This window comes from Cetorhinus maximus, unplaced genomic scaffold, assembly GCF_964194155.1.
Source record: "Cetorhinus maximus unplaced genomic scaffold, sCetMax3.hap1.1 HAP1_SCAFFOLD_2624, whole genome shotgun sequence".
NCBI lineage: Eukaryota > Metazoa > Chordata > Chondrichthyes > Lamniformes > Cetorhinidae > Cetorhinus > Cetorhinus maximus.
In genome coordinates, this window is record NW_027598558.1 from 1 (window position 1) to 27,278 (window position 27,278).

General features: G+C 55.5%; 1 protein-coding gene across 1 annotated transcript; it reads left to right on the top strand.

The window, feature by feature from the left end:
- The first annotated feature begins 10,807 nt into the window (after positions 1 to 10,807).
- Positions 10,808 to 26,940, top strand: LOC144677518 (uncharacterized). Its single transcript, XM_078537587.1, has 4 exons — positions 10,808 to 12,011; positions 17,178 to 17,420; positions 18,976 to 19,186; positions 25,848 to 26,940. The coding sequence occupies exons 1-4, from the start codon at positions 10,808 to 10,810 to the stop codon at positions 26,923 to 26,925; spliced, it is 2,736 nt and encodes a 911-aa protein (XP_078393713.1). The 3' UTR covers positions 26,926 to 26,940.
- The last annotated feature ends 338 nt before the right edge of the window (positions 26,941 to 27,278 follow it).

The following is a 27,278-nucleotide window of genomic DNA, read 5'->3' on the forward strand; positions in this document are numbered from 1 at the left end:
TGACCACAATTTGCCTCGTTTATTCCGATTTACGTCATGTTGATTCTGTGTGTTAAGAGTATAAGATAGACATTGTAAATTGCTTTACCTCTCCGATGCTGTATAATAAAGTTTATTTTGTTTGTTTAAAACTTGTGCCTTTATTCTCTTAAGTGAGTAAGTTTTTTTCTTAAGTTCATTTACGGGATGGGGGCAGCAATTATTGCCCATCCCTAATTGCCCCCCCACCCCCCTTGAGAATCGGGCGGTTTGCTGGGCCCCTTTCAGAATGGCCTCTTCTGCACTGTGTGATTCCGTAAAGCCTCCAGACGACCCTCCTACCCCAAACCTCCATGTACCACCTGCCCTCATCCCCCTCCTCCCCCGTCGTGTGGCAGAGTCCATAAGACCATAAGACCTAGGAGCAGAAATTAGGCCATTCGGCCCATCGAGTCTGCTCCGCCATTCAATCACGGCTGATAAGTTTCTCAACCCCCATTCTCCCGCCTTCTCCCCGTCACCTTTGATCCCCCTTACCCGATCAAGAACCTATCTATCTCGGTCTTGCGTACACTCAATGACCCGGCCTCCACAGCCTTCTGTGGCAATGAATTCCAGTCCGCAGACCGTGCGCTGGACTGATCAGCCACCTCAGAACCCCATCGAGCCGGAGCGGAAGCAGGAGAGACACTCGGTCCCAAGGGGCTGCCCAAGCGAGTGGCCCATGCCTGGGCTGGACTCCGGTAATAGGAACAGCTGCAGAGAAACGTTGGGGAGGGAAAGGAGAAACCCGGCAGGCTTAACAGCACCTGCGGAGAGAAAGGCAAGAGTTAATGCCTCGAGTTCCGCATGATTGTACTTCAGCTCCGAAGGAGGGTCACACTGGACTCGAAACGTTAGCGCTGCCTTTATCTCCCCGCAGATGCTGTTAGGCCTGCAGAGTTTTGTTTTTTTCCCTTAGCCGTTTCAGGTTTCCAGCATCCGCAGTATTTTGCTCTCCTCCAGTACAGAAATGTCGGGCTGAGGGGGGCAGGATAGGCCACACGGCCCTTCCAGCCTTCCATTCGGTCAGATATTTCGTGCAGGCGTCCCAGTGAGGTCCTGTTAAAATCGAAATGCAGGCAAGTTGTCCCTTACGCACCCTATGGCTGTGACCTCCCCCCCGATAGAACCCGGGTGGAGGCAGCGGAGAGAAGGAGGAGGGGGAGAGGGGGGGCATTGTTGGGGCCTGAGCATGACCCTGGGTCTCTGGATTTATTAGCCCACGCACCCGCGTAGATGAAAGGGCGTGAACAGGCGAATAATCCAGAGACCCAGGGTCATGCTCTGGGGACCCCTGGTTCAAACCCCACTCCCGCCGATGGTGAAATTGGGACCCGTTTTTTTTTTAAATAGAAAGATCTGGAATTAAAGTCCACGGTTACAACCCTTCCTTAATCCCGTGACAGGATGAAATCATAAAAGTGAGCAGGTAGCCTGGGTCATTCTGAGATGGTTGTTTGTGGGATCTTGCTCTGCAGAAACTGGACCTTGCACAATTCCGACATTGCGAAAAAAAAGCGACTAAGCTTGAGAAGGTGCTTCGTTGCCAGTGAAGGTGGTAGGTGGGGGGGGTGGGGTGGGGTGGTGAGGGCATTGGAGCTGTGTTAAGGCGGATTGGCGCTAGAGCAATGCAACTCCATCATGTCCTTGGTCACGCTGCGCCTCTTGTGTTCACTGCGCATGCGCAGAGCTTCCCCTCCCCCCCCCCCCACCTCTGACGCCGAAGGAGCGGCGCGCCTGCGCGGCATTTGGCTCCGCCCCCTTCCTCCTCCTCCGCGCTGTCCGGCGAGCGGACTGCGCTGCGCGCACCAGCCCCCCCCCACCCCCCGGACACAGCTACGTCACCGGAGTCCCCAGCCTTAGCCCCACCCCACCCGACTCACCGCCTCCCGAAAGCTTGCGCTGCCCCTCAGGGGCCCTCGAGCGCGCTGCCATTGGTTAGAGGAGCCACCCCGCCCTCTGCTCGCGCTCCGTCCTCCAGCCTCCCTAATGGTCCAGGAGCACGTCAGTCCACCGACGTCACAACAGAACGGTACGCGGGTATAGGGCGGCGCCGCTATTGGTTGGTGGACCAACCTCGTCCCCACCCACCCGCCGGCCTCTGGGACGCCCCGATAGCCGCACAAGTCCCGCCCCACCCCGCTCGCCCTCCCCATTGGTCGGAGCGTACGTCACTCAGAATTTCTGCCCCGCCCCCTTCCCCACGGAGGTCACGTGCTCCGCTCTGCGCAGCGCCGCATCTAATCCGCCCGGCTCCGACTCTCAGGTGTTCGTCTTTTATTCGATTCTCTCCCTCTCTCCCCTTCCCTCTGCCATCCGAGCTCCCTCTCTGGGTTTTGGGGGAATGAAACTCACTTGCCGACGGCCGTTCGGCCCCCTCAGCGGAGGCCTTTCCCCTCAGGAATGCAGCGCGCAGGCGCGGTGCCGTCACACACACCCCCTCCCTCCTCGCGCTGGAGCCGACTGACGGAGCATGCGCAGAGCGCCCGGCAGGCAGATCTGCATATTTAAAGGGACACCGTCACTTGTGATTTAAAGGGGCAGTGACACCCCTGAGAGAGAGAGAGAGACAGAGGGAAGGTCGAGCAGGTTCCGGAGCGACGTTCAAGGTGAAGCTGGTGCGACCGAATTCCCCCCCCCCCCCCCCCCTGCAGCTTTTTGACAGTTATCGCCAACGTTGAACGTGTTTCACGGAGAGAGAGGGAGAGAGAAGGTTCCAGATCCGACGCCTCCGCCCGTCCGACCTGCGCCGTCCGTCGGGGCCTGAAGACCGTGGGGCGACATGGAAGGGGGGGCGGCGGCGCCCCCGGCGCGGACAAACCGAACGCCTGCCCCGCCTGCGGACGCGGGTTCAGACGGCCCGTCCGACCTCGAGAGGCACCGGTGCCGGCCGGGCCGGGAGAGGCCGTGCGAGTGCGGGGACGGCGGGAGGGGGTTCGGCCACCCCTCCGAGCTGGAGACCCACCGGCGCGCCCACACCGGGGAGCAGCCCTTCCCCTGCCCGGCCTGCGGGGAAGGGCTTCACCCAGTCCTCCCACCTGCTGACCCACCGACGCCTCCGCGAGTGACCGCGCTGCTCGGGCGGCTTTTTAATCCGCTGTCCGGATTCAGGACCGGAGCTCGCGATCGATGACGCTGGGGGGGGGAAAATGACCGGATTGCTGCCAACCCCGCAAGCAACTGGGCTGCAGCTGGCAAGACTGTGCATTGGCGTAGCGTCTTTCCCGACCTCAGGCCCTTCCCCCCCCCCCCCCCCCCCCCCCAACAACCAGCGCCGTGCTCGTGACCGGAGGTGATCCGTTTTCGGTGAGATTTGGGCTGAGTGACCCTGAGCAGAACCCAAACTGGGGCATCAGTGAGCAGGTTATTGCTAAGCAAGTGCCTCTTGATAGCTCCATTGATGACCCCTTCCATTATTTTACTGATGATTGAGAGTAGACCGATGGGGCGGTAAATTGGCCGGGTTGGATTTGTCCTGCTTCTCGTGTACAGGACATACTGGGCGATTCTCCACACAGCCCGATAGATCCTCCAGTACTGGCCTTCGGACAGGGCTGCAGTCGTAGAAAAGTAGGAGAGTGGATGACAGCGGAATCAAAAGGCCAGAATCGAGTGGAGTCAAGGTACAGACGAATGTTGAAAAGCAGAATTGAAGGTGCTCTCTCTGAACGCGCACACAGCATTTTCGGAAGGAGTGCGATAAGGGCCCCGCACAGGAGGTTAGTAAACACGGTTCGAGCGCATGGGATTGGGGGGGTGATATACCGACATGGGATTGAGGATTGGTTAAGAGACAGAAAACAGAGAGTAGGAATACAAAAACAGAAATACCTGGAAAAACTCAGCAGGTCTGGCAGCATCGGCGGAGAAGAACAAAGTTGATGTTTCGAGTCCTCATGACCCTTCAACAGAACTAAGTAGAAATAGGAGAGGGGTGAAATATAAGCTGGTTTAAGGGGGTTGGTGGGGGAGAGAAGTGGGGAGGGGGAGGGGGTTGTGGGGACAAGCAAGCAGTGATAGGAGGAGATAACCAAAAGATGTCACAGACAAAAGAACAAAGAGGTGTTGAAGGTGGTGATATTATCTAAAAGAATGTGCTAATTAAGAATGGATGGCAGCACACTCAAGATACAGCTCTAGTGGGGGTGGGGTGAAATAAGACTAAAAGGGCATAAAAGGTATAGATTTAAAAATAATGGAAATAGGTGGGAAAAGAAAAATCTATATAAATTATTGGAAAAAACAAAAGGGAGGGGGAAGAAACGGAAAGGGGTTGGGGATGGACGAGGGAGTTCAAGATCTAAAGTTGTTGAACTCAATATTCAGTCCGGAAGGCTGTAAAGTGCCTAGTCGGAAGATGAGGTGCTGTTCCTCCAGTTTGTGTTGAGCTTCACTGGAACAATGCAGCAAGCCAAGGACGGACATGTGGGCATGAGAGCAGGGTGGAGTGTTAAAATGGTAAGCGACAGGGAGGTCTGGGTCATTCTTGCGGACAGACCGCAGGTGTTCCGCAAAGCGGGTCACCCAGTCTGCGTTTGGTCTCTCCAATGTAGAGGAAGCCGCATTGGGAGCAGAGAATGCAGTAGACTAAGTTGGGGGAAATGCAAGTGAAATGCTGCTTCACTTGAAAGGAGTGTTTGGGACCTTGGACGGTGAGGAGAGAGGAAGTGAAGGGGCAGGTGTTGCATATTTTGCCTATGTATGGGGAGGTGCCGTAGGTGGGGTTTGAGGAGTAGGGGGTGATGGAGGAGTGGACCAGGGTGTCCCGGAGGGAACGATCCCTACGAGAGTAGGAATAAATGGGTCACAATCAGGGTAGCAGGCGGGGACTCGTGGGGTACCACAGGGATCAGCGCTGGGGCCCCAGCTGTTCACCATCCATATCAATGACTTGGGTGCGGGGACCAAATGTAATATTTACCGATGACACTGAATGAGGTGGGACTGTAAGCTGTGAGGAGGATACAAAGAGGATTCAAGGAGACTTGGACAGGCCGAATGAGGGGGCAGGAGCGCGGCAGACAGAATATCACGTGGAAATGATCCACTTTAGTCGGAAGAACAAAAACACAGAACGTTTGCTAAGCGGTGAGAGGGTCGGGAAGCGCTGATGTCCAGAGGGACCTGGGTGTCCTGGTTCACGAGTCACTGGAAGCTAAGCTGCAGTGAGCAGTTAGGAAGGCAGACGGTATGTTGGCCTTCATTGCCGGAGAGGACTTGAGCACAGGAGCAAGGATGCCTTACTGCAGCTGCACAGGGCCTTGGTGAGACCACACCCGGAGTATCGTGTGCAGTTTTGGTCTCCTGACCTAAGAGAGGACATACTTGCCGGGGAGGGAGCGCAGCGAAGACTCACCAGACCGATTCCTGGGATGGCGAGATTGTCGTATGAGGAGACTGGGGCCTGTACTCTCCAGAGTTTAGAAGAATGAGAGGTGATCTGATTGAAACATTCCAGATCTTTACAGGCCTGGACAGGGTAGATGCAGGAAGGATGTTTCCCCCTGACTGGTGGGGGGCGGGTTTCAAGAACCAGGGGACACAGTCTCGGGATAAGGGGTCAGCCCGTTTAGGAGGGAGACGAGGAGTTATTCCTTCACTTTGAGTGGGGTGAATTTCCAGTATTCTCTACCCCAGAGTATCAGCATTGAGGGAGCGCCGCATTGTCGGAGGGTCAGCGCTGAGGGAGAGCCGCACTGTCGGAGGGTCAGTACTGAGGGAGAGCCGCACTGTCGGAGGTTCAGTGCTGAGGGAGCGCTGCACTGTCGGAGGGTCAGTGCTGAGGGTGAGCCGCACTGTCGGAGGGTCAGTGCTGAGGGAGAGCCGCACTGTCGGAGGGTCAGTACTGAGGGAGAGCTGCACTGTCGGAGGGTCAGTACTGACGGAGAGCTGCATTGTCGGAGGGTCAGTGCCGAGGGAGCGCTGCACTGTCGGAGGGGCAGTACTGAGGGAGAGCTGCACTGTCGGAGGGTCAGTACTGACGGAGAGCTGCATTGTCGGAGGGTCAGTGCTGAGGGAGCGCCGCACTGTTGGAAGGTAAGTACTGAGGGAGTGCCGCATTGTCAGAGGGTCAGTACTTAGGGAGCGCTGCAGTGTCGGAGGGTCATTACTGAGGGAGAGCCGCACTGTCGGAGGGTCAGTGCTGAGGGAGTGCCTCACTGTCGGATGGTCAGTACTGAGGGAGTGCCGCACTGTCGGAGGGTCAGTGCTGAGGGTGAGCCGCACTGTCGGAGGGTCAGTACTGAGGGTTAACCGCACTGTGGGAGGGTCAGTACTGAGGGAGAGCCGCACTGTGGGAGGGTCAGTACCGAGGGAGCGCCGCACTGTCGGAGGGTCAGTACTGAGGAGCGCCGCACTATCGGACGGTCAGTACTGAGGGAGCGCCGCACTGTCGGAGGGTCAGTACCGAGGGAGCGCCGCACTGTCGGAGGGTCAGTGCCGAGGGAGCGCCGCACTGTTGGAGGGTCAGTACTTAGCGCCGCAGTGTCAGAGGGTCAGTGCTGAGGGAGAGCCGCACTGTCGGAGGGTCGGTGCTGAGGGAGTGCCGCACTGTCGGAGGGTCAGTGCTGAGGGAGAGCAGCACTGTCGGAGGGTCAGTGCTGAGGGAGAGCCGCACTGTCGGAGGGTCGGTGCTGAGGGAGCGCCGCACTGTCGGAGGGTCGGTGCTGTGGGAGCGCCGCACTGTCGGAGGGTCAGTGCTGAGGGAGAGCCGCACTGTCGGAGGGTCAGTGCTGAGGGAGAGCCGCGCTGTATGAGGGTCAGTACTGAGGGAGAGCCGCACTGTCGGAGGGTCAGTGCTGAGGGAGAGCCGCACTGTCGGAGGGTCAGTGCTGAGGGAGCCCCGCACTTTTGGAGGGTCAGTACTGAGGGAGCGCTGCACTGTCGGAGGGTCAGTGCTGAGGGAGCCCCGCACTTTTGGAGGGTCAGTACTGAGGGAGAGCCACACTGTCGGAGGGTCAGCAGTGTGCTGTGACCATGGATCCTATCTCCGAATTACTTATGGACAGATTGTACTTTTAAGTAAAATGTGTTTTTTTAAAAAGGACATAACAAGCGAAAGGTGGCTGAGATTGTAATGTATTCACTTGCTGGAAAATTCCTCCATTGATTACTTGACCAACCAGTTCAGAGAGATCGGAATGTCGCACCTAAAATGTCCTACTTCAGACAGAGGCACGTCAAAGGAAAAGATACAACGCGGACTGAACTGTAACCTCCTGTGGTTGCGGAGATAATGGGAGAATGGGATTACCACCTCAACCGAAACCACGTCCCAGACTGCGAACGTGAACCGAGTTGTGAAAATAAAAACATATCCGGCCGAAAGACACGTTTATTTTCTTTTTCCCTTCCAGGAATACACAAGTCGAGGGGTTGGAACAAAGGCCGATTGCGAGCCGGGTTCTGTGGCACCGGTCTGGTGTTCTGTCCTGTTTGTGTGTGTGTGTGTGTGTACGCTGTGAAGGTCACAGCTGGAGAAAACCAACTGGTCATCCCCCTGTACTTACAGGTAAAAATCTCTCTCTCTCTCACACACATTGCTGGGAACAATTCACAAGTCAACCAAGAATCTCCAACCCAACTGCTGAACTGCCCAGAGCCAGCACTACCGGAATCGCCCAACTAAACGCCTGCAACATTTCACCATCGACCGCTCACAGACAAGCCAAAGGACTGATTTATTACATCCTTTTAACAACTATTTTTTGGTCTCAGTTTCTCATTGCTGATCTGTGTGTATGTGCTGCATTTTTTATTCCGTTTCATTGCGTGTATTAATGAATAAACTCACTCATTCTTTGACTCAAGACTGCCTGATTCAATCGGCTCCTGTTAAAACATTTAATACAATTTGGACTGGGAGAAGGTATCCACCAGGGAAGGGGTCCTTTATAAATTAACCGTGTTGTGGCCAAACAAGGAGGGGATTGATTAAAGAAAGGGAGGCCAGTTCATCCCTACCTGCCCGGGAGCATAACAATTTGGGGTACCTCGTCCAGGAATGTAACAAACCCGGGGGAACCTTACCTGGGGACTGGTCGTAACAAGTGAGGTAGCGCCGCACTGTCGGAGGGTCAGTGCTGAGGGAGCGCCGCACTGTCGGAGGGTCAGTGCTGAGGGAGAGCCGCACTGTCGGAGGGTCAGTGCTGAGGGAGAGCCGCACTGTCGGAGGGTCAGTGCTGAGGGAGAGCCGCACTGTCGGAGGGTCAGTGCTGAGGGAGCGCCGCACTGTCGGAGGGTCAGTGCTGAAGGAGAGCCGCACTGTCGGAGGGTCAGTACTGAGGGAGCACCACACTGTCGGAGGGTCAGTACTGAGGGAGAGCCGCACTGTCGGAGGCAAATCTTCCAGGATGAGACATTTAACTGTGGACTTGTCCCCCCGACTCCGGCCATTTTGCCGCTGTTTACACAATAAATGGGAATATACTAAGAGGGGTAGATGAAGTGAGAGATCTTGGCGTCAAGTGCACAGGTCCCTGAAGGCAGCAGTTCAAGTAGACAAGGTTGTAAAGAAGGCATATGGAATGCTCTCCTTCATTGGCAGAGGTATAGAATATAAAAGCAAGGATATAATGTTGGAATTGTATAAAACACTGGTGAGGCCACAACTGGAGTACTGTGTGCCGTTCTGGTCTCCACATTACAGGAAGGACGTAATAGCTCTGGAGAGAGTGCAGAGGAGGTTTACAAGAATGTTGCCAGGGTTAGAAAAGTGTAGCTACGTGGAGAGATTGGATAGGGTTGGGGTTATTTTCCTTTAGAAGAAAGAAGGCTGAGAGGTGATTTGATTGAGGTGTACAAAATGATGAGGGGAATGGATAGAGCGGACAGGATAAAATTGCTTCCCTTGGTGGAGAATTCTAGAACCAGGGGACATAGATTCAAGATAAGTGGCAGAAGGTGTAGGGAGGGGACATGAGGAAGAACTTTTTTACGCAGAGGGTAGTGGGTGTCTGGAATTCGCTGGCCAGGTTGGTGGTAGAGGCAGAAACTTTAAACTCTTTTAAAAAGCACCTGGATTTGTACCTAAAGTGTTGTAAGTTGCAGGGCCGGGTGCAGGGAGGTAGGATTAGGAAGGGCACCTGGGCGTCCTCGGGCTGGCATGCACAAGATGGGCCGAATGGCCTCCTTCTGTGCTGTAACTTTTCTATGGTCTCAGGTGAATGGACTAAAGAGGGAAGGAAATCTGCCGCCCACAGCCATGTGCTTGACTCTTAACGACCCCTCTGAAACGAGGGCAAGTCGGGACGGGCAATCACGCGCGGGCCTAGCCAGCGACGACCACGTCCCATCCCATGAACGATTGGATTCTTTGAAAGGTTCGCTCGTTCGGAGAGGCAGTGCCGAGACGATGGGCTGAATGGCCTCCTTGCACCGCAGCCACTCACCCTGCGCTCCAGCGGCGTTAAATATGGCAGGGGTGGAGGTTCTCGCCGGGGTCCTGAGGTCAGTGTTCAATCCCCTCCACACGCACGGTTGAACTCGTGAGCCGTGGTCAGTGGAACTCTTTGTGGGATCCTGCTGTGCACAAAATGGCCATGAGGCCACGCTGTCTATCAGGCAAGAGTGGCTACGCTTTGGAAAGCCCTTCATGGGCCCTGAAGTGGGTAGGGGTGGGGGTGAGGCCTTGGGATTTCCTGGGGGCTGTGACAGGCGCCAGGGCAATGCAGGTCAGTGATGTCCTTTCTCAGTGCCCACTGCGCATGCTCAAGAGCTCCCTCGGTCAGCCACGCCGGCGAGTGCGCCTGCGCGAGCTCGCTCCGCCCCTCCACTTGAGCAAGTGAGGCGGCCGCGCGTGCGCAGCCACCTTTACCCGGGTGGCGGTTACTAACACGTGACCCGAGCCCATTTCCCCCCTCCTCCCCCGCCCAAGCCTTCCCCTCCACGCTCCGTCCCTCCCCCAGGCCTCACGCGCCCGCTGCCCGTTATTCGGACCAGGCACCCCACCCCCTAGCCCCGTCCTCTCCCGTCTCGCCTATTGGTTCGAGTGCGCGTCCCTTGCCCGCCTCTGTGCGGACGTCACAATGGGTGGGTGGTAGGTGGGGGGGAGGTCCCCACGTGGGGCGCCTACCGCTGATTGGAGGAGCCAAGCCGCTCACCCCGCCCACCGCTCAACTGCCGGCGGTCCTCCAGCCCCGCCCTCCGCTCCCTCTCTCGCTGATTGGTCAGAGATCACGTCAGTCACGCCATCCCCCCCCTGCCTCTAACCACCGGGATCACGTGCTCGGCCCGGCCCTGCGTTCGTCCGGTTCCGACTCTGCCGGGTTTGTCTTTCATTTTTAGCCTCTCCCCTCCCCTATTCCGAGCTCGCACTCTCTCGGTTTTCGCGGGGCAAAACTCAGTCTCCCCGACGGCCTTTCGGGCCTCAGCGCCGCCTCCTACCCCTCTCCCTGCGGAAGCCAACGCGCAGGCGCAAACGCCTTCCCTCGGCTTGGCTCCGAGGGGACTGAGCATGCGCAGCGGGCGGGTTTGAGCCGACTGGGCATGCGCGGCGGCCTCCAGCAGGCGATCTGCCTATTTAAAGGGCCATTGCCCCTGTCTTCCAATTGTGATTTAAAGGGACAGTGACACCCTGAGAGAGAGAGAGAGGGAAGATTAAACAGGTTTGCGAGCAACGTTCAAGGTGAAGTTAACTAACTGTCTGCTCTGAATTCCCGTCCTGCAGTTTTTTATGGTTATCGTCGAACGTGTTTTCACGGAGAGAGGGAGAGAAGGTTCCGGATTCAACGCCGCCTCCGCCCGTCCGACCCCCTCCGCCCGTCGGGGCCTGAAGACCGTCGGCGACATGGAAGGTGGGGGCGGCGCCCCCGGCGCGGACAAACCGAACGCCTGCCCCGCCTGCGGACGCGGGTTCAGGCGCCCCTCCGACCTCAAGAGGCACCGGTGCGGGCGGGGCCGGGAGAGGCCGTGCAAGTGCGGGGACTGCGGGAGGGGGTTCGGCTACCCCTCCGAGCTGGAGACCCACCGGCGCGTCCACACCGGGGAGCGGCCCTTCGCCTGCCCGGCTTGCGGGAGGGGGTTCGCCCGCGCCTCCGACCTGCTGACCCACCGGCGGGTCCACACGGGGGAGAGGCCCTTCCCCTGCTCCGAGTGCGGGAAGGGGTTCACCCAGTCCTCCGACCTCCTGACGCACCGGCGGGTCCACACGGGGGAGAGGCCCTTCACCTGCCCCGAGTGCGGGCAGGGATTCAACCAGTCGTCCGACCTGCGGGTGCACCGCCGGGTCCACACCGGGGAGAGGCCCTTCGCCTGCTCGGCGTGCGGGAAGCGCTTCACCCGCTCGTCCAACCTCCTGACCCACCAGCGGGTCCACACCGGGGAGAGGCCCTTCGCCTGCGCCGCCTGCGGCAAGGAGTTCGCCCGCTCCTCCCACCTGCTGACCCACCAGCGGGTCCACACCGGGGAGCGGCCCTTCACCTGCACCGCCTGCGGGAGGGGCTTCACCCAGTCCTCCTACCTCCTGATCCACCAGCGGGTCCACACCGGCGAGAGGCCCTTCATCTGCTCCGAGTGCGGCAAGGGGTTCATCCGGTCGTCCGACCTGCTGACCCACCAGCGGGTCCACACCGGGGAGCGGCCCTTCACCTGCTCCGCCTGCGGGAGGGGCTTCACCCAGTCGTCCTACCTCCTGAAGCACCAGCGGGTCCACACGGGGGAGAGGCCCTTCCCCTGCCCCGAGTGCGGCAAGCGGTTCACCCAGTCCTCCCACCTGCTGAAACACCGGCGGGTCCACACGGGCGAGAGGCCCTTCGCCTGCCCCGCCTGCGGCAAGCTGTTCACCCGCTCCTCCAACCTGCTGAGACACCAGCGCGTCCACACCGGCGAGCGGCCCTTCGCCTGCCCGGCCTGCGGGCAGGGCTTCACCCGCTCCTCCAACCTGCTGAGGCACCAGCGGGTCCACACCGGCGAGCGGCCCTTCGCCTGCCCCGAGTGCGGGAAGGGCTTCACCCAGTCCTCCCACCTGCTGACCCACCGGCGGGTCCACACGTGACCGCACCCCCTGCTCCGGCGACGCCGGACTTGCACGATATCGTCACGGGGAGACTTGCTGGCGCTGTCCAGGGGATGGGCAAACGACAGTGGACCGGGGCAGCAGAAGCGAGAGGCCAGCTTCGGACGGAGTCAAAAAACGGACCAGGGTTTAAAAGGCGGAATTATAGGCGCTCCATCCGATTGCACAAATCGTTCGCACGAAGGTAAACGAATCGAAGGAAACAATAAATATCTGAAAGGGAAATCACCTCTGACAAAGCGGCTGGTGTCTTTTTTGAGGACGTCCCTGGCAGGATAGATAAGGGGGAACCGGTGGATGTGGTGCACTTGGATTTTCGGAAGGAGCTCGATAAGGTCCCGCACAGGAGGTGAGCAAAGAAACGAGCTCGTGGGATTGCAGCGGGGGTGATGTACCGGCATGGATCCAGGATCGGTTAAGAGTCAGAAACAGAGAGTAGGAATAAATGAGTCACGATCGGGGTAGCAGACGGTGACTCATGGGGTACCGCAGGGATCAGCGCTGGGGTCCCAGCTGTTCACCGTCCATATCAATGACTTGGGTGCGGGGACCAAATGTAATATTTGCCGATGACACTGAACCAGGTGGGAGTGTAAGCTGTGCGGAGGATACAAAGAGGATTCAAGGAGACTTGGACAGGCCAGGTGAGGGGGCAGGAGCGCGGCAGACAGAATATCACGTGGAAATAATTATCCACTTTAGTCGGAAGAACATGAAACACAGAACATTTCCTAAACGGCGAGAGGGTCGGGAAGCGCTGATGTCCCGAGGGACCTGGGTGTCCCTTGTCCGTGAGTCACTGTCCCGAGCAGTCAGGAAGGCAGACGGTATGTTGGCCTTTCTCGTGAGGGGGATTTGAGTACAGGAATAAAGATGCCTTGTTGCAATTTATAGAGCCTTGGTGAGACTGCACCTGGAGTATTGTGTACAGTTGTGGTCTTGAACCGCTGCAGTCCCCTGTGGTGTAGGTACACCCACAGCGCTGTTAGGGAGGGAGTTCCAGGATTTTGTCCCTGTGGTGTAGGTACACCCACAGCGCTGTTAGGGAGGGAGTTCCAGGATTTTGTCCCCTGTGGTGTAGGTACACCCACAGCGCTGTTAGGGAGGGAGCTCCAGGATTTTGTCCCTGTGGTGTAGGTACACACACAGCGCTGTTAGTGGGGGAGTTCCAAGATTTTGCCCCCTGTGGTGTAGGTACACCCACAGCACTGTTAGGGAGGGAGTTCCAGGATTTAGACCCAGCCACAGTGAAGGAACGGCCGATATATTTCCAAGTCGGGATGGTGAGGGGCTCGGAGGGGGTAACTTCCAGGTGGTGGGTGTTCCCCATGTGTCTGCTGCCCTTGTCCTTCTAGGTTGTAGAGGTCGTGGGTTTGGAAGGTGCTGTCGAAGGAGCCTTGGTGAGTTGCTGCAGTGCATCTTGTAGATGGTACACACGCTGCTGCTACTGTGCGTCGGTGGGTGGAGGGAGTGAATGTTTGTGGATGGGGTGCCGATCGAGCGGGTGGGGGGCTGCTTTGTCCCGGACGGTGTCGAGCTTCTCGAGTGTTGTGGGAGCCGCACTCATCCAGGCAAAGTGGGGAGTGTCCCCATCACACTCCTGACTTGTGCCTTGTAGATGGTGGACAGGCTTTGGGGAGTCAGGAGGTGAGTTACTCTCCGCAGGATTCCCAGCCTCTGACCTGCTCTTGTAGCCACAGTATTTATATGGCTGGGTCCAGTTCAGTTTCTGGTCAATGGTAACCCCCAGGATGTTGATAGTGGGGGAGGATTCAGTGATGGTAATGCCGTTGAACATCATTTAAATAATATGCTGCTTTTCTGCTGAATTGGACCAAGTTCCCATATTATACTCGATCTGCTCGTCTTTGGCTGAACCTATCTACGTTGCTTTGCAGATTCCTTACGTCCTCTTCACAACTTGCTCTCCTTACCTATCTTTGCGTTGGCAGCAAATTTAATAACCATACCATCGGTCCCTTTGTCCAACTCATTGATAACAGATTGTAAATAGTTGAGGCCCTAGCGCCGATCCCTGTGGCACTCCAGTCGTTACAGCTCACCATCCCGAAAAATGACCCATTTGTGCCTACTCTCTGCTTCCTGTTAGCTAACCCATCCTCCCATCCACGCCAATATTCTGACGCGGCCCCTGACCAAACGCCTTTCGGAAATCCAGGTGCGCCACGTCTACGGGTTCCCCTTTATCCGCGTTGCTTGCCGCTTCCTCAAATCAATTAGTTAAACGCGATTTTCCCCCTTCGCTCAACACCACGTTGGCTCTGCCCAATTGCATTAAGATTTTCCCGGTGCCTCCTTTTAGGATTAGATTCCAGCCTTCTCTCGATGACAGGCGCTCGGCTAACTGGCCTGGAGTTCCCTGCTCTCTTGTCCCCCTCCTTTCTTTGGAAAGGGGAGTCATACTCGCTATTTTACAGTCTGACGGGAGCTCTCCAGAGTAGACTCTTGGACGTGTTGCACCCTATCTACGCCCCCCATAATCTTATACACCTCTTATCAGGTCCCCTCTCAACCTCCGCTGCTCCAAGGGAAACAACCCCAGCCGATCCAATCTTTTCCTCATAGCTCCGACCCCTCCAGCCCTGGTGAATCCCCTCTGCACCCTTCCACCAGTGCAGTCGCGTCCTTCCTAATCACGTGGTGGCCACAAGTGCAACGCAGGACTCCAGCTGCGGCCTAACCGGCGTTTTACACGGTTCCAGCCTCACCTCCTTCCCGCCTCAATGGCTACCCTGATGGCCTCATTCCACACCGTGAATCACGCAAGCTCTGTGAAGAGGGGCCCAAGGGTCGCCGCTCTCGGCCCTGAAAGGTGCCCTGTCTACCTCAGATTACCCTGGAAGGGTAAGGGAGCTCAAAGTAACTGGAGCAACGGGCGAGGCTAGCTAGAAATATCGAAACAGTGAGTACGGGGTTTCTGCACCTGTCCCACGCTGCCGCTATGCAATAGCAGCGCGAGTGTGGCATTCGCCACTTAACAGGATGCTGCCGTCAAGCCAAATGGACGTCCTTGCCTGTCACGCAAACAAGTAAATGTGGTGTATGAATTTCAGTGCCAGCGGGGTGCTGGGTGTGTAGGCCCAAAGACTGGCAGACCGTATCAGACCGCATGTTCCAGCCAGCTGTTCGCGGGGTACAGACCCGTACCCAACCCAGCCCCCCCGTGCTTGCGAAACGCAAAACGCAGTGCCCGACGTCGGACGCGATCCCGCGATCGGACGACATTTGCTAAATAATCCTCGGTGCGCTAAGAGTGACGCTGACAATCAGCCGTGCCCCGCGGTGTGGTGCATTTGCCTGGTACCAGAAGCTACACACACGGGGCGCCCCTGTTCTTTGCAGACCAGAAAGAACATGTACACGCACATTGCGCCTGTTTCAGCTCAACAAAATAAGCGACAGCCATTCGCCGACTCATTCCTCCGGGCAACGTCTTGACCCATCCAGGGTAGAGCTGCCCGTGTTTAGATTTCAAACAATGCTTGGCAGTTAACTGTCGGCCGCTATCCCCAGTGCATTCTCCGCGACAACGCCTCCACCAATCAGAGCCCGCTTCCCAACCCATCAGCGCTCTCTTCGCATGCGGTGTAAATTGTTGTTTTCCCCTTATGTTGGTATTCTTGCCAAGTGTCCCGGTGAGCGCGTTGACATGTCCCTTATTTCAGCAATATCTCCCTCCTTTTCACCTCTTGGATTACAAGTATTTCTGGGATGTTATTTGTGTCTTTTGCAGTGAAGACGGACACAAAATGTCTGTTCGATGTTTCCGCCATTTCCTTATTCCCCAGACTCTCTCTCTCTCTCTCTCTAGATGACCCACACTCACTTTACTTACTCTTCACCTTTTTGAATACCGGTAGAAACCCTTACTCTCTTCTTCGATATTTCTAGCTAGCTTTCTCTCGAACTGGTCATTTCTCCCTCCTTCTTAATTTTTTTGTCATTCTTTGCCGCTTTCTAAATTAAAATAAACGGGGAAATGTTTCTTTAAGCGACCCCCAGTGGAAGGAGCAATAGTTTTGCCCATCACCCTTGTCAAATTTAACGTGAACCCTCCAGTGAGCAGTAGGGCTCCGATCAGAAGAGCTAGGAAGCCGGGCTGGCGCTGAGTGATTAGATGCTGGGGACGCCCGCCTTGGGAATCCAGTGTGGACGCAGTCTCGGGAGAAGAGATTGAACAGCCGGGTGGCGAGTCGTAGCAGGGGCATTCTGCGCCCGAGTCCTGCTGCCTGGCAGCCATTTGCAGACCAAAGAAGAAGCAGGAAGGTGAACAGGAGTGGCTTTTGAGCGAAGCCAGGGGCTAGATCCTTAAAAGAGAAGAGCTTGAAATCCCTGGTGGGGGAAGACAAGACGACGAAGAGTTTTTAATGACTCGTCGATGTCTGGGGTGGGCCGTTGAGAAATTTGTGGAATCCGTTTGAGTTAACGTGCACTTTGTGGTGTGTTCGACCACGGTTTGCCTGCTAATTCATGTTTACCCTCACGTTAATTCTGGATGTTGGAGCATAAGATGGGTAGCGTCGACTGTTTGCGTTGCTGGCTTTTGTTCAGTAAAATATCTTCCGCCTGAAACCGTGGAACCTCGTGGCTTTTTTCGCTTAGTTTATTCGGGTGGGGGGATATCCCGAGATTATTCCCCGACCTTTAATTTCCTCCCCAGCTTCCGAAATCTTTGACTGCAGGACCCCGGCTCTTATCCTTCCCGCGGCGTTGGTTCTCATGGTGTTCGAGTGTTCGACATTTCTCTTCCCCCTCTCAGGACGGTCTTCACCCCGATCTATCTCCCCCCCCCCCACCCCCCACCCCACCTCCGACCACCCCCACCCCTCTCGGGGATGTCCTACATCAGGGACAGAACACACCGTGTGCGAGCCCCGTCGGCCAGTTGAAGGATTGCTCTGACTATCGAAACCCCTACGACCACCGCATTGTTACACTCCCCCCACCCCACCGTGCCGTGGACGTGCTCTCGAAGGCCCTCGCCCTCAGCGGCACTGAAAGGCCACTTTGAAAGCGCCACGTTTCCCCCCTTCCCCTTCCTGCCCCGCACGGAGGGTCCCGCCGCTTGCCCCTGCCTGCCTGCCTCTTCCTACCCCGACCTCCCCGTTTCCTATTCCTGCAGCCCCTCCTTCCCTGCGGGGCAGAGGGACGGGACTGCGGTTCTGCCTCCAGGAGCTGGACTCCCGGCCCCGCAGTGATTCGGCCCCCATCACCTCGCCCCGAGTCCGAGCAGCTGGAGTCGTTCGCCGCGGCCCCGGGGTCACGGGGAACGACCTGGAGTCCCCGCATGGCAAAGGATTTGCAGGAATTAGGGGAATCGTCGTCGTCCTTAAAGATTTACCGATTCACACTCAACATATTATTCGTTAGATTAAAAACAGGAGGAACTCAGCTGACCCGGCAGCATCTGCGGAGAGAGAAAAAAAACAGAGTTAATGTTTCAAGTCCAACGTGACTCTCGTTCGAAACTGTCGGGAGGGAGGAATGCGATGGGTTTTATACTGTTGGGAAAGGGGGGGAGGGGCAGGTGGAGCAAAAGAGAAGGTCAGGGATGGGTTAAGAGAGCAGAGGAGATTAAGTGACGAAGATGCCACGGAACAATAGGCAAAGCATTGGTCCAAGTGGGTGTTAATAGCGGAAGAAAGGTCAGTGCTATTGTCCGAACGTAATACGAACGTACAGAGTAGGAGCGGGAGTAGACCACTCTGCTCCGCCATTCAATAAGATCGTGGCTGATTTAATTTTAACCTCAACTTCACACTCCTGCCTATGCCCAGTAACCTTTCACCACCCCCCGCCCCCCCCCTCCGTTCTCGAGAATCTATCAACTTCCGCCTCAAAGATATTCATAGACTCTGCCTTGACCACCTCTTGAGGAGAGAGTTCCGAAGCCTCACCTCTCTCTGAGAGAAAAAATCTTTCCCCGTCTCTTGTCTTATAAGGGCGAGCCCTTATTTTTAAACAGTGGCCCCTTTCGCTCGTCTGTCCCATAAGGGGGGAAACGTCCTCCCCCACGTCCACCCTGTCAAGTCCCCTCAGGATCTCATATGCTTCAATCAAGTCACCTCTTATTCTCACAAGATCCAGCGGATCATAAGACAGAGGAGCAGAAATTAGGCCAATCGGCCCATCGAGTCTGCTCCGCCATCCAATCATAGGCTGATAAGTTTCTCAACCCCATTCTCCCGCCTTCTCCCCATCACCTTTGATCCCCCTTACCAATCAGGAACCTATCTATCTCAGTCTTAAATACACTCAATGACCTATGGCCTCCACAGCCTTCTGTGGCAATGAATTCCATAGATTCACCACGCTCTCTGGCTAAAGAAGTTTCTCCTCATCTCTGTTCTAAAAGGTCTTCCCTTTACTCTGAGGCTGTGCCCCTCGGGTCCTAGTCTCTCCTACTAATGGAAACATCTTCCCCACGTCCCACTCTATCCAGGCCTTTCAGTATTCTGTAAGTTTCAATCAGATCCCCCCTCATCCTTCTAAACTCCATCGCGTATAGACCCAGAGTCCTCAAACGTTCCTCATATGTCAAGCCTTTCATTCCTGGGATCGTTCTCGTGAACCTCCTCTGGACCCTCTCCAGGGGCCAGCACATCCTTCCTGAGATACGGGGCCCAAAATTAGCTCACAATATTCTAAATGTGGTCTGACCCAGTGCCTTATAAAGCCTCAGCAGCACATCCCTGCTTTTATATTCTAGTCCTCTCGAAATAAATGCCAACGTTGCATTTGCCTTCCTAACTACCGACTCAACCTGCAAGTTAACCTTAAAGAGAATCCTGGACTAGGACTCCCAAGTCCCTTTGCACTCCAGCTTAACCTGACCAACCTTTCCTCATAAGATGACCGGCCCGTTCCAAAGCGTTAACACCTTTCCTTAAATGAGGGGACCAATGCTGGTATTCGGTAAGAGCGAGTTGCGGACTGGCGCGCGAGAGGGGACGACAAAAGTCCAAAACGGAGGACGGAGTTCAAGGGCCTGAAGTCGTCGGTCTCAACCGAGAGTCCAGGAGGCTGCCAAGCGCCTCAGCGGAAGGTGAGGCGTCGTCCATCCAGTTGGCGTTTGGGCTTCTCTGCGACATTGCAGCAGGCCGAGGACAGAGATGTCAGCGTGAGAGCCAGGTGATGAATCGAGGCGAGGTGGCAAAGCAACTGGCGGCTTGGTTGGGGGGGGGGGTGGGGAAGCGGGTCACACTCACTGTCTGAACAGAGATGTTCCTGCATATCAGTCACCCAGTCTGTGTGTGTTATTTATTAATTATAAATATATTTATATGCAAAACACTTTAATTGCATTTTGGGAGGACTAACGTAGTAAAGGAATACACAGCATCTTTACTAGTGCAGAAGGAGGCCATTCGGCCCATCGAGTCTGCACGGTCTCTCTGGAAAGAGCATTCCGCCTAGTCCCACTCCCCTGCCTTATCCCCTTGCACATTCTGTCTTTTCAGATAGCAATCCCATTCCCTTCTGAGTACCTTGATCGAACCTGCCTCCACCACCCTTTCAGGAAGTTTGCTCCAGACTCCAACCACCCTCTGGGTGAAACAGTTTTCCCTCCCATCACATTGACTCCTTTTTACCAATTATTTTGAATCCGTGCCCTCTAGTCCTTGATGTTCTGTTGAGTGGGGACAGTTTCACACTATTTACCTTGTCCGCACCCCTCGGGGTCTTGAATACCTCTATCGAGTCTCCTCTCAGCCTTCTTTTCACCAAGGAAAACAGTCCCAACCTCTCCAATCTATCCTCATAGCTACAGTTCTTCATCCCGGGAATCGTTCTTGTGAATCTCCTCTGTACTCTCTCTCAATGCCTTCACATCCTTCCTGAAGTATGGTGCCCAGAACTGGGCGCAGTACTCCAGATGAGGCCTAACTGGTGACTTATACAAGTCCAAAGTGACCTCTTTACTCTTGTACTCAATGCCCCTATTAATAAAGCCTAAGATGCTATATGCTTTATTAACTGCTCTCTCAACATGCCCTGCCATCTTCAATGACCTATGTACGTATACACCGAGGTCCCTCTGTTCCTGCACCTCCTTTAGAAGCTCACCCTTTATTTTATACATATCTTTCCTGCCAAAACAAATCACCTCACACTTCTCTGCATTCAACTTCATCTGCCACTTGTCTGCCCAATCCACCAAAAGGCCTATGTCTTTTTGAAGATCGAGACTATCTTCGTCACAGTTGACAACATTTCCGATCTTCGTATCATCTGCCGATTTTGAAATCATGCCCTGCACACACCACCACTCCAGGAGAAACCTGGACCTTTCTGTCTGTGGCTTTAAACAGATGAAACCCTGTTGAGTGTCGGTGGACAAAGGGACATTGGGTGTCCCTGTCCACAAGTCACCGAAAGCTAACATGCAGGTGCAGTTAATGGAATGTTAGCCTTTTATTGCAAGAGGATTGGGGTACAGGAGTAGTGAAGTCATGCTTCAAATGCACAGAACCTTAGCTAGACCACACCTGGAGTACAGCGTGCAGCCTTGGTCCCCATACAAAGAACAAAGAAAAGTACAGCACAGGAACAGGCCCTTCGGCCCTCCAAGCCTGCGCCGATCATATTGCCCGTCAAACTAAAACGTTTTGCACTTCCGGGGTCCGTATCCCTCTATTCCCACCGTATTCATGTATTTGTCAAGCTGCCTCTTAAACACCACTATCGTACCTGCTTCCACCACCTCCTCTGGCAGTGAATTCCAGACACTCACTACCCTCTGCGTTAAAAACTTGCCCCGCACATCTCCTCTATAGTTTTCTCCTCTCACCTTAAATCTATGTCCCCCTAGTAATTGACTCTTCTACCCTGGGAAAAAGCTTCTGACTATCTAACTCTGTCCATGCCACTCATAATTTTGTAAACTTCTATCAAGTCGCCCCTCAATCTCCGTCGCTCTAGTGAGAACAATCCGAGTTTCTCCAACCTCTCCTCATAGCTAATAGCCTCCAGACCAGGTCCAGCATCCTGGTAAACCTCCTCTGCAGCCTCTCCAACGCCTCCACATGCTTCTGGTAATGTGGTGACCAGAATTGCATGCAATATTCCAAGTGTGGTCTAACCAAGGTTCTATACAGCTGCAGCATGACTTCCCAGCTTTTATACTCAATACCCCTGCCGATGAAGGCAAGCATGCCATATGCTTTCCTGACTATCTTATCCACCTGCATTGCCACTTTCAGTGACCTGTGGACCTGTACACCCAGATCCCTCTGCCCATCAATGCACTTAAGAGTTCTGCCATTTACCGTATAATTCCTGCCTGTATTAGACCTTCCAAAATGCATTACCTCACATTTGTCCGGATTAAACTCCATCTGCCATTTCTCCGCCCAAGTCTCCAACCGATCTATATCCCATTGTATCCTTTGACAATCCTCTTCACTATCTGCAACTCCTCCAACCTTAGTGTCGTCTGCAAACTTACTAATTAGCCCAATTACATTTTCCTCCAAATCATTTATATATACTACAAACAGCACTGATCCCTGTGGAACACCAGCTCTCCATTCAGAAAAGCACCCTTCCACTGCTACCCTCTGTCTTCTGTGACCAAGCCAATTCTGTATCCATCTTGCCAGCTCACCTCTGATCCCATGCGACTTTACCTTCTGTACCAGTCTGCCATGAGGGGCCTTGTCAAAGGCCTTACTGAAATCCATGTAGATAACATCCACTGCCCTTCCATCATCGATCATCTTTGTCACTTCCTCGAAAAACTCGATCAAGTTGGTGAGACATGACCTCCCCTTCACAAAACCATGCTGCCTCTCACTAATACGCCCATTTGCTTTCAAATATTAGTAAATCCTGTCACGAAGAATCTTCTCCAATAATTATCCTACCACTGACGTAAGGCTCACCGGCCTGTAATTTCACGGATTATCCCTGCTACCCTTCTTAAACAACAGAACAACATCGGCCATTCTCCAGTCCTCTGGGACCTCACCCGTAGCCAGTGAGGATACAAAGATTTCTGTCAAGGCCCCAGCAATCTCCTCCCTTGCCTCCCTCAGTACTCTGGGGTAGACCCCATCTGGCCCTGGGGACTTATCCACCTTAATATTCTTCAAGACGCCTAACACCTCCTCATTTTTGACCTCGACATGATCCAGTCTATCTACACACTCTTCCCTAGACAAATCGACCGCTAAGTCCTTCTCTTTGGTGAATACCGATGAGAAGCACTCATTTAGTATCTCTCCCATTTCTTCTGGCTCCACACACAGATTCCCACCTCTGTCCCTGAGTGGGCCTACCCTTTCCCTGGCTACCCTCTTGCTTTTGACATATGTATAAAAGGCCTTGGGATTTTCCTTAATCCTGGGTTACCAATGACATTTCATGACCCCTTTTAGCCCTCCTGACTCCTTGCTTAAGTTCCTTCCTACTTAGAAGGGATATTATTGCCCTCGAGGGAGTGCAACAAAGGTTCACCAGATGTGTTCTGGGGTATTGTGGACTGTCTTATGAAGAGAGACTGGGGAAACTGGGCCTGCATTCACGAGAGTTTTGAAGAATGAGAGGTGACCTCATTGAAACCTACAAAATACTTAAAGGAATAGACAGGGTAGGTGCAGGTAAGATTTTTTTCCTCTGGTTGGGGAGTCTAGAAGCAGGGAACACCATTTCAAAATAAGGGGGAAGCCACTTAATACCGATAAGAGGAGAAATTTATTTACTCAGAGGTTGCGAATCTTTGGAATTCTCCACCCCAGAAGCTCAGTCATTGAGTCCGTTTAAAGTAGAGATTGATAGACTTCTGATTAACAATAGCATAAAGGGCTATGGATAATGTGGGTGAGTACAGAGGGTCAGAGGGACCTTGATGTACATGTCCATGGATCCCCTGAAGGCAGCAGCACAGGTAGATAAGGTGGTTAAGAAGGCACATGTGATACTTTAATTAGCCGGGGCACAGAACACGAGAGCAGCGAGGTGATGTTGGAGCTGTATAAAACGCTAGTTAGGCCACAGCTGGAGTACTGTGTGCAGTTCCGGGTCGCCACACTATAGGAAGGATGCGATTGCACTGGAGAGGCTGCAGAGGAGGTTCACCAGGATGTGGCCTGGGCTGGAGCGTTTCAGCTATGAAGAGAGACTGGGATAAAAGTAAAAAATTGCGGATGCTGGAAATCCAAAACAAAAATAAAAATACCTGGAAAAACTCAGCAGGTCTGGCAGCATCTGCGGAGAGGAACACAGTTAACGTTTCGAGTCCGTATGACTCTTCAACAGAACTAAGTAAAAATAGAAAAGAGGTGAAATATAAGCTGGTTTAAGGGCGGGGGGGGGGTGGTGGTGGGACAGGTAGAACTGGATAGAGGGCCAGTGATAGGTGGAGATGGACAAAAGGACAAAGAGGTGTTGAAGGTGGTGATATTATCTAAGGAATGTGCTAATTAATGGTAGAAAGCAGGACGAGCAAGGTACAGATAGCCCTAGTGGGGGTGGGGTGAAGGGAAGGGATCGAAATAGGCTAAAAGGTAGAGATAAAACAATGGATGGAAATACATTTAAAAATAATGGAAATAGGTGGGAAAAGAAAAATCTATATAAATTATTGGGAAAAAAAGGGGGATCAGAAAGGGGGTGGGGATGGAGGAAGAGAGTTCATGATCTAAAATTGTTGAACTCAATATTCAGTCTGGAAGGCTGTAAAGTGCCTAGTCGGAAGATGAGGTGGCTGTTCCTCCAATTTGCGTTGAGCTTCACTGGAACAATGCAGCCAGGCCAGGGACGGACATGTGGGCATGAGAGCAGGGTGGAGTGTTGAAATGGCAAGCGACAGGGAGGTCTGGGTCATGCTTGCGGACAGACCGAAGGTGTTCCACAAAGCGGGTCACCCAGTCTGCGTTTGGTCTCTCCAATGTAGAAGAGACCGCATTGGGGAGCAGCGAATGCAGTAGACTAAATTGAGGGAAGTGCAAGTGAAGCAGAAAGGAAGTGTTTGGGCCCTTGGACGGTGAGGAGAGGGGAAGTAAAGGGGCAGGTGTTGATAGGCCGGGGTTCTCCTTCGGGCAGAGAAGGCTGAGGCGGGGCGGGGACTTGATATGAGGGACACGGATAGGGTAGATAGGAAGTAACTTTTCCCCTTAGCGGAGGTGTCAATAACCTGGAAGGGGTGGGGGGGCCGGGGGCGTAGATTTAAGGTAAGGGAGGGCAGGAGATTTGAGGGGATGTGAGGAAGAATTGTTTCACCCAGAGGGTGGAGGGTATCTGGAACTCACTGCCCGAGGGGGTGGTAGAGGCAGATACCCTCATAACATTTAAGAAGTATTTGGATGTGCACTCAAAATGCCACGGTTTAGGAGGGGGGAGGGGACTGCAGGCCAAGGGCTGGAAAATGGGATTAGAATAGATAGGGGCTTGATGGCCAGTACAGACACGATGGGCCGAAGGGCCTGTTTCTGTGCTGTGTGACTCTAATTGTTGCATTATATATTGTTGGCTGCTTATCTATGAATAAGCATCAATTCTGTAAGGTATGTTTATTATCTTTGCCCTAAGATTGCCCAGTCTCCCTCTACCTGTCTGTCCCCAGCTACCTGCACTCACCTGGGGCGAGCACCTCAGAACCCGCCCCCAGCGCACCTGAGCTCCATGCCCCGCCCCCGCCAGTGGTTGGAGGACCCGCCTGTCCCCCCTCGGTCCTCCAGCGCCTGCGCTTCCTCCATTGGTGGGAGCGCACGTCAGTCACCGACCTCTCCAACTCACGTCACAATGGCCTTCCAGCGCGCACCTGAGCATCGAACCCACCCTTCGCCAATGTCGCGCCCTCCCATTGGTTGGAGGACCCGGCTCTCTTCCCCCCGCCCCCCTTCGGTCCGCCAGCCCGCTCGCTCTCCCGATTGGCCGGAGCGCACGTCAGTCACCGCTCCGGCCACGCCCTCTTCGACGGGGATCACGTGCCCCTGCTCTTACGCAGAGCCCCGCCGCATCCGCTCCACTGGAATTTGCCGTTAGTCCCGGTCGGACTCTTGCCGGTTTGTCTTTTAATTTCATTCCCTTTCTCTCTCTCTCTCCGCTCCCCCCCCCCCCCCCCGAACATTCTCCCAGCCCACTCCCTCACTCGGTTTTGTTGGGGGGTGGGGGAGGGGAGGGGGCGTGGCCATTCCGGCTCCTCAAACGGCCGCCTTCCCCACTCGGAGCCCAGCGCGCAGGCGCAGTGACGGCCCGGCTGGGCGGAGTCGACTGAGCCTGCGCCGGGCCCGGTAGGTTTGAGTCGACTGAGCCTGCGCGCTGCGCACGGCAGGTGATCTGCATATTTAAAGGGACACCGTGCCTGTGTTGGCTCGTGATTTTAAAGGGACGGCGACGCTGTGCGAGAGACTGATTTCACGGGGAGAGAGGAGAGAAAGCGGGGGGGGGGGGGGGGGGCGGCTGGGTAGGGGCAAAACCAGTAAAAGAACTTGATGAACTCATCAGGACACCGAACAACAATTTGTACTCCACGGGAAGAGAAGAGACGAAAGTCAGCGGAAACGAGGAGGAGAAACGGCTGGGAGGTCTCGGCAGCATCTGCGAGCAGAGAGAAGCAGAGTTGACGTTTGAGGCGGAAAGCCCGGAGGACCAGAGGGCTGCCGGCGGCGTTAGGGTGGGAGCTGAGAGAACGGAGAGCCACCCGCTCAGAGAGAGAGAGAGAGAGAGGCCAGAGCGAGGGAGGGGAGCAGGGGGCTATTGAGCTGCCGAGCGTCAGGTCTCAAGAGAGAGATCCGGAAGGCGAAAGGAAAAAAATCGTCCAATCTGAACCTTTCTCCTGCATTTACAGCCGCGACTGTGGGACATCAGGTGACAACGAGGAGGGGAGGGATTTCCCGACAGGGCCCGACGTCGGGCAGATAACCCAGCGGAGGCGCTCGACTCACACCAGGGCCCGAAGACCGTGGGGCGACATGGAAGGGAGGAGCGGCACCCCCGGCGCGGACAAACCGAACGCCTGCCCCGCCTGCGGACGCGGGTTCAGGCGCCCGTCCGACCGGGAGAGGCACCGGTGCCGGCAAGGCCGGGAGAGGCCGTGCGAGTGCGGGGACTGCGGGAGGGGGTTCAGCCACCCCTCCGAGCTGGAGACCCACCGGCGCGTCCACACCGGGGAGCGGCCCTTCGCCTGCCCGGCCTGCGGCAAAGGGTTCGCCCTGTCGTCGGCCCTGCTGAGGCACCAGCGGGTCCACACCGGGGAGAGGCCCTTCACCTGCCCGGCCTGCGGCAAGGGCTTCGCCCAGTCCTCCGACCTGCTGACCCACCGGCGGGTCCACACCGGGGAGAGGCCCTTCCCCTGCCCCGAGTGCGGGAAGGGGTTCACCCAGGCCTCCAACCTGCTGAGCCACCGGCGCCTCCACACCGGCGAGCGGCCCTTCCCCTGCTCCGCCTGCGGCAAGGGCTTCGCCGACTCGGCCAGCCTGCTGGCCCACCAGCGGCTCCACACCGGGGAGCGGCCCTTCGCCTGCCCCGAGTGCGGGAAGCGCTTCACCCTGTCCTCCCACCTGCGGCGGCACCGGCGGGCCCACGCCGGGGAGAGGCCCTTCGCCTGCCCCGAGTGCGGCAAGGCCTTCGCCCAGTCCTCCGACCTGCTGGCCCACCGGCGGGTCCACACCGGGGAGAGCCCCTTCGCCTGCCCCGAGTGCGGCAAGGGCTTCACCCAGGCCTCCAACCTGCGGCGGCACGGGCGGGTCCACACCGGCGAGCGGCCCTTCACCTGCCCTGCCTGCGGCAAGGGCTTCACCCAGGCCTCCAACCTGCTGAGCCACCGGCGGGTCCACACCGGCGAGCGGCCCTTCACCTGCTCCGAGTGCGGGAGGGGCTTCACCCGCTCCTCCTACCTGACGAAACACCAGCAGGTTCACGACTGACGGCGCTGCCCCGATTTCTGCAGGCCACCGCTTGGAGCATCACTGAGAAAGGAGGCATGCTTGTCGAAGCTTTTCGTCTTGCACTCATCAGGACAGCTGCAAGATTACCAAATTTCCGAGGGAAGGCTTTGTACTGCCTCAGGAAAGGACGCTGGCTGTGGAAGGGGTTGAGATGTCGACATGGACAATCGGCCGGGGAACTATTGTCCCCCAGTCTTTTTTGTTTAATTTTAAAAACGCCCAGTGCCTGGCCAGGTCCCTTGCATGTGAATACAGGCGCCTTGTAGCAAGTATAAGTGAGCCACATTGCAAGCCCAAACTGATAAGCCTTAAGCCAGAAAGATGTTCTGCCA

Coding starts and splice junctions, on each gene's coding strand:
- LOC144677518 (XM_078537587.1), top strand. CDS start 10,808: ATGGAAGGTGGGGGCGGCGCCCCCGGCGCGGACAAACCGAACGCCTGC. Junction 12,012..17,177: donor CCACCGGCGGGTCCACACGT/GACCGCACCCCC, acceptor CTATTCCTGCAG/CCCCTCCTTCCCTGCGGGGC. Junction 19,187..25,847: donor GATGTCAGCGTGAGAGCCAG/GTGATGAATCGA, acceptor CTGCATTTACAG/CCGCGACTGTGGGACATCAG.